General features: G+C 50.6%; 1 protein-coding gene across 1 annotated transcript in view; it reads left to right on the top strand.

Moving 5' to 3' along the window:
* Positions 1-2121: 2121 nt before the first annotated feature.
* The window catches only part of LOC311609681 (integrin alpha-D-like), a gene marked incomplete at its 5' end in the record, with an annotated part of 30192 nt that continues 13712 nt past the window's right edge, over positions 2122-18601 (top strand). The window contains 16 exons of the mRNA XM_084802949.1: positions 2122-2200; positions 3611-3716; positions 5516-5619; positions 5916-5986; positions 6118-6232; positions 9443-9573; positions 11193-11338; positions 13917-14070; positions 14175-14325; positions 14517-14590; positions 15792-15921; positions 16051-16193; positions 16350-16490; positions 16575-16784; positions 17799-17929; positions 18042-18199. Of these exons, the coding sequence (XP_084659075.1) occupies positions 2122-2200; positions 3611-3716; positions 5516-5619; positions 5916-5986; positions 6118-6232; positions 9443-9573; positions 11193-11338; positions 13917-14070; positions 14175-14325; positions 14517-14590; positions 15792-15921; positions 16051-16193; positions 16350-16490; positions 16575-16784; positions 17799-17929; positions 18042-18199 (2044 nt within the window). The remainder of the gene's footprint in view (positions 2201-3610; positions 3717-5515; positions 5620-5915; positions 5987-6117; positions 6233-9442; positions 9574-11192; positions 11339-13916; positions 14071-14174; positions 14326-14516; positions 14591-15791; positions 15922-16050; positions 16194-16349; positions 16491-16574; positions 16785-17798; positions 17930-18041; positions 18200-18601) is intronic.

The raw sequence follows: 18601 nt of genomic DNA, 5'->3' as shown, positions 1-18601 counted from the left end.
CTCCTTACGTTTTCACATTACAGAGACTATTGATCTGGCATGGTGGCGCCTGCCTTTAGCCCCAGCTCTTGGAAAGCAGAGGCAGGAGGATCTCTATGAGTTTGAGGCCAGCCTGGTCTACATAGCACATCCAGGCCAGTCAGAGTTACACAGTGAGCCCCAGTCTCAAGAAAAGGGGCAAGGGTAGATAATACAAACTATTTCCTTGGTGGCGCACGCCTTTAATCCCAGCATGCAGGAGGCAGAGGCAGGCAGATCACTGTGAGTTCGAGGCCAGCCTAATCTACAAAGCGAGTCCAGGATAGTCAAGGCTACACCGAGAAACCCTGTCTCAGAAAAAAAAAAGTTTCATAGTTCCAAGCACAGCAGTTCAGTGAGCGGTAGAACCAATGTTGTGAAGACTTAATGTGAGGAGGGACACTTGAGGAGAGAGCCTTGCGGTCATCAGCCACAGCTCTTGGCCTGGTCCCCCGAGAGGGAAGCATCCACACAGTAAAACAACCAGTCTCCTGGCTATTAAATATCAACTTGGGTAAATTAGGGTAAAGGTTTTGTTCAGGAAATGATTTCAGGAGGCCAGTGAGATGGCTTAGGATGCTTGAAGGGCAAACCCAAACAGCCTGAGTTCAAGCCCTAGAGCCCACAGAAAGGTGAGTGCTGAGAATTGACACCCAGCTACCCTCTGACCTCCACAGGTGTGCAGGGGCACCTGCACCCCCTCATCACACGCAGTGAGAATAGACAGGCTCAACTTTCAAAACAGAGCCGTGATATTTAGGGGCTGGGTGACGTTCTGATGGAAGAACGCTTGTCTCCCAGTCACAAGGACCTGGGTTCAATCCCCAGCTGAGCAAAACAAAACAATGCTATGCTGCTTGCACCTGACACTTAAACAGCTGTCAAATGTGCACACACACACACACACACACACACACACACACACACACACACACACACACACACCTTAATTTATTTTATTTATTCTCCTCTCATATATTAATCCTGACCACAGCTTCCCCTCCCCTGCCCTGTCTTCCAAGTCCCCCACTTCCGTTTTTCCTCCAGATCCACTCCTCCTCAGCCCTTCAGAAAAAAGCGGGCCTCCCAGGGATAGCAACCAAACATGGACTAGGCACATACTCTCATATCAAGACGGTGAGGCAACCCAGTAGGAGGAACAGGGTCCTGAGAGCAGGCGAAAGAGTCAGAGACATCCCCCGCTCCCACTGTTAGGGGCCTCACAAGAGCACCAAGCTACACAACCATAACATATAGGCAGAGTGCTTCTTCAGTCAACGCCCCAGTTCCAGGACGGGCTCCCTCCATTCCATACCCCTGGACTCTCTGGGGCCCTCCCAAGCTCTCCCGGTTCCCTCTATGGTTGCCTGTCCCGTTTCCTCTCTTTTTTACTCTTAAGCAGCCTTGGAAAACTCTGAGGCTCCAGAGACCCCACATTCCCTTGGTACCAAATCTCACCCCCACCCATCTAACTGCACCTGGGAGAGGGTAGTCTCCGGGAGAAGGAAGCAAGCCTCCAATAGGTGATGGCAGGAAAGTGTTAGTATTTCCTTGTGGGGCGTCTTCTGCCTCTGCCCTACATATCTGTTCTATTCACCCAAGCTCATTTCCCCACTGAGGCCCTGCCCCCACCTCCTGAGGTCCTGAGTCATTTTTTTTAACTACCCCCAAGGAGGTTTAGCACCCTAGAGGCTCTCAGGCTCTCTCCTTCCCAGTGCTCTGCTCGGTGATGGCTTGTGGACTGGCGATCCTTCTGTGTGGCTGGGGTAAGGCTTTGTGGTGGGGAAGGCGGTCTGTGGGTCAGCCTGCCAGGCGGGATATAGCTGTGGGTCACCTCCAGCAGCTCTTAAGGGCAGCGCAGGGGCCTGAATCAAAGGGGGGACAAGGGACCTGGTGAGTATGGCGTGTGTGCAGCGTGAATGGGCTTTTCTACAGCCATATTCTTCAAGGCTTCCCGTTTACAGAGGCTCATATACAGAGGTATATAGAAAAAGCCGCAGAAGCCAGCAGGGAGGAAAAAGACTGGATCCTACCTCTCTGGTGTTCTGCAAGGTCCCACTCCATCAAGAGAATAGCCCACAATTTGAAGTCTGTATCGGGACCATGTTCCGTGTATCATTTAAAAAACAGATCCACGCCGAGGCCCAGACGTGCAGCTTCTCTTTAGAAATGCCAGGTCTGGGTACTGGGGCTGCTCATGTGTGCCCCTTAGGAAGAGCTCTGTGGGATTTCTGCATGCCACCTCCCCCCACCCGGGGCCTGCTGACATCACCATTTCACTTTCTGCTGCCCCCATATGGCCCAGGAGGGTTCAAGTCTGGCTAAGAAGGGGAGTCACTCGGCCGGGCGGTGGTGGCGCATGCCTTTAATCCCATAACTCAGGAGGCAGAGGCAGGTAGATCGCTGTGAGTTCGAGGCCAGCCTGGTCTACAAAGTGAGTCTAGGACGGCCAAGGCTACGCATAGAAACCCTGTCTTGAAACCCCTGACCCCCCCAAAAAAAAGGGAGTCACTCAAATCATGTAAGACTCCTGAGCATGTGGCCACAGGGCCCCAGCTCTCTAACTACCTGCACCCCAAGTTCAAATGTCTCTCTGGCACCTACTCAGACAAATGACCATTTCAGAGTGTCCTCGGCCCTGACAGTGTGGAATGGACTCCAGAAACCAGAGACGGTTGGTAATTCTAGGAGGGTGGGGCACAAAGACGGTTGCTTAGCAATAGGAGGGAGCAGAAAGGTTTTTGAAAGACAGAGACCCCCTGAGGCTTAGGCATCAACAGGGGAGTGTGATCTACTAGGGACAGGGAGGGTGGCTTGCAAGTGGCTGTTCTGAGGGGAGCTGTGAGCATGATTTAGCATGTTCAAGGTCCTGAATTCAGTCTCCAGCACTAAAAGTGGGGGTGAGGTATTCTGGAGTTAACACGGTAAATGGCCTACTGTTAGATCCCGGATGTCCTTTGAAATGGTTTGAAGGGGACATTTACCCAAATTGTTGCCCTTTCCAATGGGTTGGTTCTTTACTTTGTTTCTTTGAGACAAGAGTCTTGCCTGTCACCCTGGCTGGCCTGAAGCTCACTATGTAGTCCAGGCCAGCATAGAATTGACACTATTTTCACGCCTCTGCCTCTCAAGTGCTGAGATTAGAGGCATGCCTCGGTTGGGTTTGTTGTTTGTTTATTTGTTTTTCAGTGTTACATACCCATTTACTTTGTGTGAGTGTATGTGTTTGGGGGTCAGGGGTGTGGGGGTGGCATGCAGGTGGGGGTCAGAGGACAACGTACAGGAGCTGGTTTGCTCCTTCTACCATGGGAGCCCTAGGGATTGAAATCAGGACATCAGGCGAGGTGACAGGCAGCCGAGCCATCTCACTGGCCTGGATTTCGTTCTTTTTGAGGGCAGGAGAAGGATGAGGACCACCCAAGGGCCAGCGTAGCCCCTCGGCGGAGGCATGGCGGGAGGAGAGGGCTTGTTCTCTTGGGCAGGGGACATCCAACACTGCAGTGAGGTGGTGGAGTATCAAGGGACCAGGAGGCCTCTGAGGATTTGGCCTCTTTGATGATGTCCAGTCTTCCCACACCCCTGTATTCCTCAGTCCTGGCTTCCTGTGATGGGTCCAACCTGGATGTGGAGAAGCCCACAGTATTCAGAGAGGATGCAGCTGGCTTTGGGCAGACCGTGGTTCAGTTCGGTGGATCTCGGTAGGAAGGCCTTGCCTACTCTCCTATGCCAACTTTTTTCAGGTCCTGTAGACAGGTAGCTTCCGGTTGTAGGCGGGAGAAATGTGCCTTGGGTGAAAGAGAAGTCCTTCCGAGTCTCTTCCAAGGTCCCCGACTCCTTTATATTTTAATGAATGGGCCCTGGAAGGACCATGAAGGTCTGGGCAAGAACAGGAGCCTTTGAACCGGCCCTCTGACTTGGGGGCGGGGAGCACACCCACTTGCAGTCTGGTGTTCCATTCTCAGGCCCCTCACGTTGTTAATGATCTGACCTTTGCACTTGTGTTCTGTAAGGAAAGAATGGGATGCTGGGAGTTGGAGGTCTTGGCCCACAAACCCACTCAGCTCTCAGCATCACTCCAGTTGTGCCTAGTAGCCACTGTGCTGCCCTCTCCTGGTGAGAGCTGGGTATGATCAAGGTTGATGAAGCTACCCCAAAAGTATTTAGAGTTTGAGAGGTTGGGGGAAGGGGAGCTTAGGAACCAAGAGACCAGGAGACTGGGAAAAATCTCTCCCCAGCCCCAGCAGGCCCCGTATTTTCATTTTGCATTGGTAGTTGCACATTATATACCCAGCCCTACCTTCTGGGAGCTCCTGTTCTCTTGTCCCAGAAATGAGGACCAGAGGATTTCAAGTCACATGTGACATGGATATGATCACAGTGTGGGAAACCCAGGGAGGAAGGGGGTAAACCCAGGCAGGCGATCGCAGGCTGCTCCACAGAGGTGCTGGCAGCGATGCGACAGGCGGCCCTGAGGCCCCTGAATTCTGAACGAATAGGCACCCCTTCACCCAGCCGGCAACCTGGGGAGGCGAGAAAAGGGTTCAGGTCAGAGTCTAGACTCTAGGTTCCAGGGTCTTGTTTTTGTTTTGTTTTGTTTTGTTTTTCCTTTGTTTAAAAATGTAACACATAGACTGGTGCACAAATCTAAAGGGCCCAACTCAATGGCACTCACTTTTACACACGTACGTGCCGGGGTAGCTATTGTACAGATCGGTGCATAGTCCTGTCCAGCAAACCCATCCTGTCCCTGCTGGGCACCAACACCCAGCAAATCCAGAGGCAGCTCTAGTCCTCGAGTGCTCTTGAACATCCCTGAGTCATGGATAGCACACGGAATTGTAACTTTCTGTAAAATAAACCACTCTTGAGAAAAGAATCCTTAGCAGCCCATTGACTTAAGGTGTGCTTGGCCAGGAAAAAAACCACCTATGTTTGTTTACTTGCCTTGTCTGCGTGAGGAGACTGTTGGTAACGATAAAATATTTCAAATTTAGAAAAATATTTTAAAAATCCCCTTGAGGTGTTTTGCAAGTAAACTGTTCACATTTCTCTGATAAGGGTTAGGTACAGATTCTGGTATAATTTGTTAAATTGTCCAATTTAAATTGCTTACCTTTATATTTACATTTTCCAGTTGACTATAATCTCCTTTGCTTGCAAAGCTGCTGATCTCAGGAAGTTGTTTCATTTAACTCAAGGTGACTATTTTTTCAGGTGACTCAGAATGGCAGAGTCGTAGTGTGTCCCCGTGACTGGGAAATGTCATTTTGGCACCAAAATGTTTTCATTCGGTAAAAGAAAAATCCAAAGTATTTATTCACCAAGATATACACATATCTATATATGCATGCACATATACAAATGCATGCACATGAATAGCAAGCCAATGAGCATCCCGACTGATTTCTAAAGAGTCTCTCTCTCAAAAAAAAAAAAAAAGCCCCAAACAAAGAGATCCTGTTCCCACTCTGACTGTGTGCTGTGGTTGTTCCTCTAGACTTGTGGTGGGAGCCCCTCTGGAGGTAGTGGCGATCAACCAAACAGGACAGTTGTTCGACTGTGCACCTGCCACTGGCATGTGCCAACCCATCTTACTGCCTGGTGAGTGATTAACCCAGGATCAGGCTCCCCAGCTGGTGAGTAATTGACCCAGGATCAGGCTCCCCAGCTGGTGAGTGATTAACCCAGGATCGGGCTCCCCAGCTGGTGAGTGGTTAACCCAGGATCGGGCTCCCCAGCTGGTGAGTGGTTAGCCCAGGATCGGGCTCCCCAGCTGGTGAGTGGTTAGCCCAGGATCGGGCTTCTCAGCTCTCCTAATGTGCTCCTCTCAGCAGCCTGCAGCTAAGACTATTCCCCCCTCAATGGACCTATGTGTGACTGTGTGTCCGCCTTCTCAGTTCCCCTAGGGGCAGTGAACATGTCCCTGGGCCTGTCTCTGGTGGCTGCCACCAATCACTCCCAATTGCTGGTGAGTTCTCTGGGTCACCAGGAGGGTCTTGAGAGGCATGGTGGGGACTGGAGGAGGCCGGAGGTAGGGATGGAGTTGAGGACAAAGAGTGTGGAAGAAGCAATGTTCACGGAGGTGGCTTCTGTCTTCAGGCCTGTGGTCCCACTGTGCAGAGAGCATGTGCGAAGAACATGTATGTAAAAGGCTCCTGCCTCCTTCTAGGCCCCGGCTTGCAGTTGATCCAGGCGGTTCCTGCTACCCTGCCAGGTGGGTTTGTTGGAGACAAGACTTCTGGAGCCGAGCTAGCATTGTGTGGACAGACACCGAGGCTTTCTTCTCCTGCAGGGCTGCGTGAGGCTGCAGGAGCCTCAGCAAGCCCGAGAGGAGAGTGGGAGCACCCTCGGCCCTGGCAACGAAGACAGGAACCCTTAGTTGGTTATGGCTGAATCAGAGGAGAGCCTGCGCGCTGGCCAAGCAGGGGGTAAAGGTGTCGCAGTTGCTACAGTTGTCTAGATACTCTGTGGATTTCCTCTGATAGCAAGATCGTGTCTTAAGGAAGAGAAATCCATGAGCAAGACAGTGTGTGGATGGCTCGTGACTAAGCTGCCAGGACTCCCCACGAACTCTCTCTCTCTAAAGGGGGGCGGGGGATGACAGAGCTGCAGAAAGTGTGATGCACAATTGTGGCAGCATCAATGGTGTCCATGGAGAGTGGGGCCTGGCTGTTGTCCCACTGAGAGTCAGTCTGCACAATGGTGGTATATCTAGGGTTGAGTATTTTTCACGTAGATAGGTAATAACACCTTTCTCTGGGCTTTAGCTTTCTCGTTGGCAAAATGGGGTTAGTGTTCAAGTAGTTATAAAGATTAAAGGCTTTGAGGTATACAAAGTGAATAGATCCCTGCCTGGCACGTAACATGTGATAACCCTTATTAGTAATATTCTGTCAAACAGCTGTCTGTTTGCATCGAGAGGAGGGTACAGATAAAATGTGCCATCTGTAGCCTAGGAATGGAAGCCATGGGCCATACAGGATGCTAAGTGAGAGCGATGCAAGAGACTGCAGTGGCCACTATACCGCCACAGTGAACGTTTAATCCATGGTAGAGCAGCAGCAATGACACCCCCCGCCCCCCGCCCACCCAGTGCGACTGCAATCTCTTTAGGGAGTAGAAAGAGCAGAGAAGCAGTGTCTAGGGCCTTGGGAGTTGGGGAGTCTATGTCTGGCCAGAAGAGGTCATTGTCTCCTCACAGGGGTCCTTGGATGTCACAAGGTTGGACTCCTGATGGTAAAGAACATAGGGTCATAAACTAGGTGCAAGAGAGACGGGTTTGGTAGAGTTAGAAAGAACTAGGGTCTATTGTCTACCATCTGGGGCCAGGAAGTACTGGGTGCCTGGGGGCAGGGTCACCGTCTAGTGGCCTCTCTATAAGGCCAGTGGGTGGTGGGCAGGTTGAACTGGTAAGAAAGCCACAATCAGAGGGGCCCCACTGGGAGAGGCCGCAGAGCTCAGCCAGCCATCCCCTGGTTGGTTCATTGCTTTCTGTGAGAAGCTCAACTCTATTCAGGCACTTGTTGTTGGAAGCCTGGTGGATACAATAAAAGGGGAAAGAAACAGAGGAGACATTTGATAGAACTTGGCATAGACTTAATAGAAAAACAAGCATGGTTGCTTTGTTATAAGGCTGAAGACACGGGCAGAAAAACAGGATGGCAGCTACTCAGGAGTGTGTAGGGTAATATAGCAGTGCCTATCGAATTTGGTTATTGCAACAATAAAATTAATTAATATGCACATAAAGTGATGAATACAAGGTCTGGACGCCACTCTAACTATCAGCTGTTGTCGCCATCATCACTTGTACCAGACATCTCTAGGCATGCAGAAGAAAGGAAACGGTAGACTTCTCAGCCTGCTGTGTGAAAGGTTAAACGTTGTGGTCCCTGCAGAAGCAGAAAGGGAAGTGGGGATCCTCCACTTCCTCTCAGCACCCTTGAGGCCCTGGTGGGTGGAGCAGATCAAGTGGGGGGAGGAGAGCGAAGAGAGGAAAAAGCCTTATTTTAAAGGTGTGTGGGAGGCAAGTTGTAGCTTTGAGGCTCCAACTTGTGTGACACCGCAGGGTTGTGTTGGTCAGCTCTCTCACCACCTCGTGGATAACACAGGATGTGGGTGTTGGTGGAGGCCCACAGCCCTGGTGCAAATGTGAAGAGAATCTGAAAGGCCCTATTTATTTACACGAATTCGGTATGCCCTTCCCCTTGCAGTGTGACCTCCATGAGGCTGGAGGTAGTATCTTTTTGAAAGTTAGGGCTCTGCAGCCAGATCTTCTCAGAAACAGATTCTGAGGTTCCAGAATGTTCTTGAGAGCAATGCTGGTCAGCAGGAGGACAGCAGTTTGCGTGGAAGGCAAGCACCGGTTAGCATTTCTCTTCCAACAAAAGCATTCTTGCCAGGAAGGAGTGAGAGGCTCTTGAGCTGCCTGCAAGTTGTGCAGAGAGCTTGCAACGGCAGCTTTTCAGCTGCTGTCGGTCACCTGTGCTGGGGTGGGCTTTTTGGTGACATAGCGGCTTTTGAGTGCCCCCTGCTCCTGTCTGCCACCCTTCACCATGCTCCTCTTAGTAACTCTAAATTGGACTTCGATGCAATTGTTACTTTGGACTGCTGTGGGTTCTCTTTCTGGGGTGACTCTGTGTGTTGCACCAGGAAAAGTCTGTCACACAACTGCAAGGTGAATGGTGATGCGGTTCTTATAGACACTTCCATGACCTGGGAGCTTGCTCACTAGTTGACCCCATAGGTAGGCTACAACCCTGGGCAACACACCTGCTGTCCAGAGGGATTCTTGGAACACTGAGGGAGACAGCTGGCCAGCTCCGTAAAGCTGGGAGCAAATGCCTCAGTACTGGGAAGGCAAGCCTGGAGAACTTCTGGCACAGGTGATAGTGGTGACAACAGTCCTTACATCGAGCCATGCCCTCTATTAATTTAGATACGTTTGTTGTTGCGATAGCCTGGAGTGGTAGGCACTACTGTCATCCTTATTAGAGATAAGGAAGCCAAGGTCCAGAGAAACTACGCAAGTTGCCTACATCCATCAGCTAGGAAGTGGCAGAGCTGGGGCTCGGGGACAGGCACTTTGGTGCCAGAATGTGACCTTGAGCCACCTTGCCTCCTGGGCATTATAACACCCGAGAGCATGTATTTAGTGAGGATTTGACTGGATGATTGCTGAGCCTCTTTGGTCCCTAGCCTTTACGTCTTCCTTCCCACTTCCCCGGCCTCTTTGGGGGCGAGTGAAGACAGCACTAAGTCTTCCGCTGAGAGAAGAGGCGAGGACCCTCACTGTGGACAGGTTAGAAACTGCCTGGGAAATCCAAGATTGGTCACCCAACCCTATTTAGGAAGAAGGAATTCTGGAGCCCAGGGAGTGGCTCGAGGCCCATACATAGACCCAATTTCTCTCTCCTTCGCTCAGAGTGTCCAGGACAAGAGACGGACGTTGCTTTCCTGATTGATGGCTCTGGCAGCATTGATCAAAATGACTTCAACCAGATGAAGGACTTTGTCAAAGCTCTGATGGGACAGGTTGCGAGCAACAGCACCTCGGTGAATCCTGGGCGCTGTGACCTGTGAAGGGTGATGCAGGAAGGGGGCCTAGCACAGCTGGGGGAGCAGGAAGCCTAGGGGAAGAGTTATGGCAGGGCTAAGAGCCAAGTGCAAGGTGCCAGTTCAGGGCTCATTTAAGAACTAACACAAGAGGTTCTCCTGTGGCATTTAATGTGTGTCCAGATGCTCCATTGCTTAAAACCATTGAGAGAGCCGAGCATGAGCGTGTGCGCCTGTCTTCCCAGCCCTTGGGACACTGAGGCTGCAGGTCATGTGAGTTCAGGTTCAATTGGACTATATAACATGACTCTTTCTAGACCAAAAAACCCAACTGATTAAACAAATAAATATACATCAACAACCAAGGATTTTTCAAAAAGATTTATTTATTTATTATGTATACAACATCTTGCCTGCATGGAGGCCTGCCCACCAGAAGAGGGCACCAGATCTCATTATAGATGGCTATGAGCCACAATGTGGTTGCTGGGAATTGAACTCAGGATCTTCAGACAAGCTGCCAGTGCTCTTAACCTCTGAGCCATCTCTCCAACCCCCCAGCCAAGAATTTTTAAACAATTTAGTTGTGAAATCTCACGGTGGGTAGCTCAAGCAGGTGAGTGGCACCTTCTTTATTATGTTTTCCTTATAATCCATGATATTTTTATCTTAAAGTACATGGGAAATAAACTGTAAATGCAAATTTAAAAAAACAAAGGCTAATTGAAAATAACAGCAGGGTCACTGGTGAAATGGCTCAGTGGGAAAAGGCACTTGCTGTATAAGCCTGGTGTTCTATCCCGGAACCTGCAGCGGAAGAAGAGCATCAACTCCTGAACGCTCGTCTCTGTCTTCCACATCATGGCGTATGTACACCTGCACACCACACACACACACACACACACACACACACACACACACACACCACACCACACCACATACATACACACACACCACACATATACACACACACCACACACCCACTCACACACTACACATGCACTCACACACACCACACTCACCACACACACATACACACTCACCACACACCCAATCACACACTCACATACTACAAATGCACTCACACACACCACACACACCACACACACACACTACACACACACACTCATACACACCACACACATACTCTTACACAGACACTCACACACACACACATCACAGACACAGACACTCTCACACACACAGATACTCACACACACACCACACACACTCACACACACCACACACATACTCTTACACAGACACTCACACACACACCACATACACACACACACACACACACACACACACCACACACACACCACACACATACTCTTACACAGACACTCACACACACACATCACAGACACACAGACACTCTCACACACACAGATACTCACACACACACAGACACTCACACACACAGACACATACACACACAGACACACACACACACACCACACACACACACACACACACACACACACACACACACCACACATAGCCTGCAGAGAAGGGGTGAGGGAAAAGGAAAAGGGAGAGGAGCGGGCCAATGGAAGGGTGAGGCGGGAGGGAACCGTGGAGGGTCCTGAGCCTGTGGCTTCCCTTGGCTTTTGCAGTTCTCCCTGATGCAGTACTCAAACCTCCTGCAGACCCATTTTACCTTCAACCAGTTCTGGAAGAGCATGAGCCCTCGTAGCCTGGTGGATCCCATCGTCCAGCTGAAAGGCCTGACGTTCACAGCCACAGCCATCCGGGAAGTGGTGTGAGTCCCCTCCTGCCTGCTGCCTGCCTCAGATGTGGCACCAATATCACTTCTTAATGCTGAGTCAACGTAGTTCCTCGCTCCTCTCCGGAGGCCACAGGAGGCTCTGGAGGACTAGGGGGAGAGAAGGGACTAGGCAGAGGCAGAGCCCAGTTCACCGATGTGGCACTAGACTCTTCTGCAGGTTGTTGTTGTTGCTGTTGTTGTTGTTGTTGTTGTTGTTATTATTATTATTATTATTATTATTATTATTATTATTATTATTATTATTATTATTTGGCCTGGTTCTAGGCACCTCAGCACATCCTTTCTTCTACATATCTAGTCAGCACTGGAACCAGGTGGTGATGGGTTGGGCTTAGGGTGTGGTTCTCCTGTGAAGGAGTGAGGCCGGGTGTCTGGGATCCTTGGCTTCCTGCACACCCTTGGGTGCTGCACTAAAAGATGAAAGGGTCACCCCAATCAAAGGATACTCTGGTTAAATGCACTCCCCTACTTTGTGGGGCGACTCTTGTACCTTGGACACAAGATGGAAAAGTCAAGGGGTTTAAAACCACACAGTCGCTCCTTTCCTGGAGCCAATGCTTTCCCACTGGTAGGACCAGGGAAGAGAAAGGATCTGAGGCAACGTGACAGTGGCTCACAACTCTAGGCCTGCTCCCCATATGCTGGGGTGCAGTGTGTCTCTCCAGAGCCTGTATCCCACAGCCAGTCGCATCTTAACCTTGGACTCAGCCACTGCTTGGTTCTTTCTAGCGATGAGTTAATGATGAGTTAATTTTCTTCTCTTCTTCGTCCCCTTCCCCTTCCTCCCTCTCCTCCTCCTTCCCTTCTTCCTTCCTTCCCTTAAGACATTTCATTTTAAAAGGACAAAATGGCAGGTCTGGTAACATGCCTTAGCCGGTAGAGTGTTTAATAGGTAGTGGCACCCCCTCTAGTCCTAGCACCTGGGAGGTGGGCACAGGAGGATCCGAAGAGCAAGGTCATCCGGGGCTGACTTTGAGATCTGCTTGGGATGTTTGAGACCAACCCAACCTGCCATCCATAAGCCCTCATGCCAAACAACCACTCACAAAACCCAAAACAATGGCAGCATCATCATAGGAGTTTAAGGGTTACCCATAATCCCTCTAGACATTCTATCAGAACATGTATTAGAGACAAGAAGTGGTACATTCAAATGAAATCAAGAAATCTCTCTGCCTGGCGCAGTCCAAACTCTATCACATGCCATTATGCAGACTAATAGTATATGATCACAGCAGGGCAAAAAATAGATTTCCTCTGTTTTTTTTTTAAAGGAAATCGAGATTTATAGTATGCTCCATATTTTTGCTACAATTTTGAGTTTTACTTTTCAACAGAGGAGCTGAAGAAACCGAGCTATGATTTGTTAAATTCCCTGCTTAGCGTTGGGCACTTCGGTGGTTTCTAGCATTGTACTTGGCAGGTGTTTTGGTGTGTTCTGGGCTTAGAGTGTGGGGGGTTTTACAGTTACATTTTAAGCGTCTGTTAGAGCTAGCATGTGACTGACACCCACAGGCTGTTCACTGCCGTGCCGTCTTTCCGATAGCCGGACGCCATTTCTTCCAGTCATGAATTCTGGTGGCCTCAGCAATGCATATTCCTTTTTCCTAATCCAGGGGGAGGGGCTGGTAGGTCCAGCTGTTTCTGCAGCTGTTCTTTCACGCAGCCAGAACCCAAAAAGCTCCTTCCTATACCTGGTGCTCAGGAAGGGGCAGCTGGGGGAGGGGGCTCATCTGGGATTAGTGGATTTATGTCTACACACGGTCTCTTCCCACGGGCTGCCCCCGGGACCTCTAACAGAGGACTTCTCTCTCTCGCTGTGGCTCACAAGTACGGCTACGGATCTAGCTCTGAGATAAGAGTACTTGCCTGGCAACGCAAAATAAGCCACCGCATTGCTAATGGTGAAAGTGAGTCACGGGGCACACAGGGCAGGCCAGGTTCTCTCTGGGAGAAGCGTTTGGAACCGCGTTTAGAGGGCAGACATGGCACAGTTGCTATCATTTTTCTTGGAGCCTCAAGTTCAGAGGCTGAGAGAGGTTAAGGAGCACACACAAAGGATGCTTGACTCCAAAGCTTCTGCCCCAAACCATACTGCCTCCTAGGAAAGTGTCACCGGTCGAGGCTTTAGTAAATATCTAATATAAATACTTTTATTATTGGTCCGTTTCAGTGTAGCATTCCAAAAGGGAATTCTTTTGCTTTTCCTTCCTCCCCATCCCCACCCTCACCTTTTTTGGGGGTGGTGGTCATAGTGGAGTGGACAAGAGGTAAGGGGAGAGGTGAGAGTCAGGGTGTGTGTGTGTGTGTGTGTGTGTGTGTGTGTGTGTGTGTGTTTCAGCTCTCACTATGTAGCCTAGCCTGGCCTGGAACTCAATGCCCCTCCTGCCTCATCCTCCAAAGGCTGGGATTGCACACCTGGGCCACCATGGCCAGCTCTGAGTGGTTTTTACAGCACGCCCAGCATAGCCTGATAAGCTTCAGCCTTTGCCAATCGCCTTTGCAGGATCAACCACGTCTCAACAATCTTGCCTTCTCTACTCCACGACAGGCAAGAGCTATTTCACAGCAAGAACGGGGCTCGCAAAAGGGCCAAGAAGATCCTGATTGTCATCACAGATGGGCAGAAATACCGAGACCCCCTGAACTACAGTGATGTCATCCCCGAGGCAGAGAAAGCTAATGTCATTCGCTATGCTATAGGGGTACAGTCTCTTCCTCCTTGTGCCTACAGACCCAGCCTCCTTCTCCTCCTCAGCCCAGTGAAGGCCCAGGGGGCTTCTACCATTTAGATGCCACTCTGTTACAGGTGGGAGACGCCTTCCAGGAACCCACCGCCCTGGAGGAGCTGAACACTATTGGCTCAGCTCCCCCACAGGACCATGTGTTCCAGGTGGGCAGCTTTTTAGCGCTTGGCAGCATCCAGAAACAGCTTCAGGAGAAAATCTTTGCCATCGAGGGTAAGTGGGAACTGAAGGGAGCTGAAGGGATTGCTACCAATCGCCCCCTAAAGCCTTGGTGTTCACTCTTATTCATAAGTCACCCCAAAATTGCTCTATAGAGCTCGGACCCTGAGCCCTGTCCTCCTTCTCTTCTGATTCCTCGTGCTTTCACGGCTTTGGAGAATCTAAGCGATATGTTTCCTCTGTAGGAACCCAACTGAATTCCAGTAGCTCCTTTCAGCACGAGATGTCGCAAGAAGGCTTCAGTTCTGCTCTCTCAGTGGTGGGTGGAACGTGTGTGTAGCAAACAGGCATCGACCCTGGGCTGTCTGTGGGCAGGATGGGGCCCCGCGAGGGACCAGAGGCAGATTTGTCCTGCTCTCTGATGGACCAATGCCACCCGGCAGTTCTTAAGGTGCTGGGGATGAAGAAGAGCAAGAGACGGCCAAAGCTCTTTCACGGGACACGCGTTCTAGTGGGGGAGAGACCACGCTGGACGCACTCTCACTGTACTGTGTATTGATTAGGATAGAAAGAGAAAGATGGTCCCATGGCTCAGGGATGGAGAAAGGGCCAGCTCTGGAAAAATCCGAGAAACAACTGCTGTGGTTAGAGGAAAAGGCAACTGAAAAGGTTCTGGTTCGGAAATAAAGCTGTTGTGCTGTGAAAAGAAGGGGTGAATATAGCAGGCGTGGAGCCATTGAGCGAGAGGCATTGTGGGCAGCTGGAGGGGGAGGACAGTCCAGGCCATACGGACCAGAAAGAAAACAGTGCCACAGAGCTTGTTTGGAAATAGATGTATGCCCAAGGCATATGAAGAGATTTTTTTCTTCTAATAATTCGGGGCTGAGCAGAAATGCGACAGAAATGAAAGCAGGTTGGCTTTGAACTGGTCACTAAAAGTTATGTCAAAGGTACTTAGAAGGTCGTTAAACACTTCTTGCAGTGCTTTCTTATTTCTAAGTTCCCTATGATCAAAAGTTTAAAAGTGTGAAAGCAGATAAGGAGTGCTGGAGAGCATGAAGCACTGCACTCTCAGGGCACTGGCGATGAGGATGACTTTGTCACAGAAGGGCTGAGGGATGGCCGGAGGGTGGTCAGGACAAAGGTCTGCTATGCTTGGGAAGAGACATCAACTGCCTGGGCTCAATTGGGAAAGGACCCAGATGACACTCCATGGGGACCGGTAGTGGTTTGCCAGCAGAACAGTACCTACCTATTGGGTTTTCAGAGGCCTGAGGTTGGGGTGGGAGAAAATAGAACAAATGTCAGGAACCGAGGAGGGGGAACAGGCAGAGAGGTGGCAGGGCTGACAGGGGCTAGGACAATGTACCGAGAGACTGTGGAGTTAAAGTGCAGAGACTGTGGGTGAAAACTAAGGGAGAAGAAAGGTCAGCATGAGGAGAGGTGTTTGGGGCAGGCTTCCTTGGATTAGGAAAGCAACCTGCTCCAGCCTGCTCAGCCCCGGCATCCTCTCCTCCCAGAATGGACCAGTTCTAGGGGCTGTGGGAAGCTTCAGCTGGTCTGGAGGTGCCTTCATATACCCCTCAAATATGAGGCCCACCTTTATCAACATGTCTCAGGAGAATGTAGACATGAGGGACGCTTACCTGGGTAAGTAGAGGCTGGGGGGGGTGGGGGTGGGGTAGGAGTACGGCCGAGGGGGAGGGGGAGGTATTGGAAGGGCGGGTCGAGCTATCTGAAGGCAGGAGAAGCCTTGGCGCTGAGTTCTGGGCCCCTCAGGTTACTCCACCGCACTGGCCATTTGGAAGGGGGTCCACAGCCTGGTCCTGGGGGCCCCTCGCCATCAGCACACGGGGAAGGTTGTCATCTTTACCCAGGAATCCGGGCAATGGAAGGCCGAGTCTGAAGTCGGAGGGACACAGGTTGGCATGGAAGAAGCCGGAGTGGAGCGTGAGAGTGGGCAGTGTGGCCAGGGTGGAGAAGGAGATGAAGGGGTCTGGGGGCCCACGGAAGAGGCTATGGTGTGGGGGAGGGGCCAGGGCGGGTATCTTTAGATGACTTCAGGCTTGTCCCATCAGATTGGCTCCTACTTTGGGGCCTCCCTCTGTTCTGTGGACATGGATGGAGATGGCAGCACTGACTTGGTCCTGATTGGTGCCCCCCATTACTACGAGCAGACCCGAGGCGGGCAGGTATCAGTGTGCCCCATGCCCGATGAGGTGAGTGCTGAAGGGTCCTGGCTGCTGGCATCTGGTGTGGGCAAGGCTGCCTAGGTTGGGTCTGACACTGGCTTTGCTCTGCAGAGGAGCAGGTGGCAGTGTAAGGCCACTCTCCGTGGGGAGCAGGGCCATCCTTGGGGCCGCTTTGGGGCGGCTCTGACAGTGCTAGGGGACGTGAATGGGGACGGTCTGACAGACGTGGCTATTGGTGCCCCTGGAGAGGAGGAGAGCGGAGGTGCCGTCTACGTATTTCACGGAGGCTCAAAACTGGACATCGCTCTCTCGCCCGGCCAGGTGAGGCCTTGTTCCCAGCCCTCCTCTAGTTCCTTCGCCCTCTCCACGTCTTGGGTTGGCTAAATTCAGCCTCTGGTTTCTGGCGACAGCGGCTGTTGCTTTTCCTGTTTCTCAGTCTATTTTCCACGAGCTGAGCACAAAGTGTCCTCACATCGACATAGTCCCCACTCTGCTGTGAGCAGCTCTCTGAGTAAGAGACCAAGCTTGGATGATGAACCTCTGGCAATAGGAACACACATCATTTGCCGTGTGTTCTTTTTCTAAATGATTGGCTTAGAATTCTGCAAGCTTTGGGCTTTTGCTCCCTCCCCCGCCCCCGCCCCCGGCCCTGTGAAATAGAAATGATGAATTTAATCCCTTCCTGTAAAGATAATACAGTGAGTACACTGAGCACTCCATGTACCAAATATTGTCTGGATGACAGCGCAAATGATAAACAAATACATTTATTTTAATCCTATGGCTACAATTTTCATTTCATGGCTGCTTACACCCTTAGGAGAAGCTGGATTTATTTATTTATTTATTTATTTTTTATTTTTTTATTTTTAGATTTTTATTTATTTTTTATTTTTTATTTTTTCATTTTTTCCCCTCCTTTATTAATTTATTCTTGTTACATCTCAATGGTTATCCCATCCCTTGTATCCTCCCATATTTATTTATTTTTAAAGATTTATTTATTTATTTATTAAGTATACAGTGTTTTGCCTGCATTTACACCAGAATAGGGCACCAGATCTCATTATAGATGGTTGTGAGCCACCATGTGGTTGCTGGGAATTGAACTCAGGACCTCTGGAAGAGCAACCAGTGCTCTTAACCTCTGAGCCATCTCTCTAGCCCGAGAAGCTGGATTTATAAGAGGGGCCCCCCTTCTCTTTTTCTGAGAGTCTCCTAAGACACCCCCCAACACACACACACACTGCTTTATCCCCAGCCCTTCATTCTCCATTAAGAATCCCTGGACACCATCATCTATTGGTTTTTATTTTTCTTTCCCTTTTTGATCAGCGGGTCACTGGCTCCCAGCTCTCTCTGAGGCTCCAATATTTTGGGCTGTCATTAAGTGGAGGTCAGGACCTTACACAGGATGGCCTGGTGGACCTGGCTGTGGGAGCCCAGGGGCACGTGCTGCTGCTCAGGTGAGAATTCACCCACATCCCACCTTTGCCCACCATGCCCACGTCGCTTGGGCTGGTCCTCCCTTCGCCTGGAGATCAGTGTCATGTCTTCGGCCCTTGCTTATGTCCCCAGGAGTCTGCCTTTGCTGAAAGTGGAGGTCTCCATAAGATTTGCCCCCGTGGAGGTGGCAAAGTCTGTGTACCAGTGCTGGAAAAGGACTCCCACTGCTCTTGAAGCTGGCAAGGCCACTGTCTGCCTTACCATTCACAAAGGTTCACCTGACCAGTTAGGTGAGTGTTTTTCTAAAAATGGGTCCAGCATCACCCCGTTAGAGTCTCTAAGGCTACGTTCAAGACAGAGCAAGCCCAGAAGCATAAACCCCTCCACCCTTCCTCAAGTGCCTGAGGCAGGGCCTGGGTTCTCTTCCTCCTCTTCTTCACGCACACAGGCCCATGGCCCCTGTCCAGGAAGACCCATGCTCGCTTCCTTCCTCCCCTCCCTGCCTCAGCCTCTGTCCCTGGTTAAGCTACCACCTGTCTGGTCACCTACAGCAAAGCAGCAACTCTCACCGATTGTCCAGTGAGAAACTATACCTGATCTCAAAATGTGAAGCCAGGCTCCTCACCCCAATCCTTAACTACTTTCTCTTATCATTATAGAGACTCAAACCCCTTCCTGTAACTCCATCCCAT

Source organism: Acomys minous (genome assembly GCF_964271855.1).
Source record: "Acomys minous genome assembly, chromosome: 2".
NCBI lineage: Eukaryota > Metazoa > Chordata > Mammalia > Rodentia > Muridae > Acomys > Acomys minous.
This window is presented reverse-complemented; position numbering and strand designations above follow the sequence as displayed.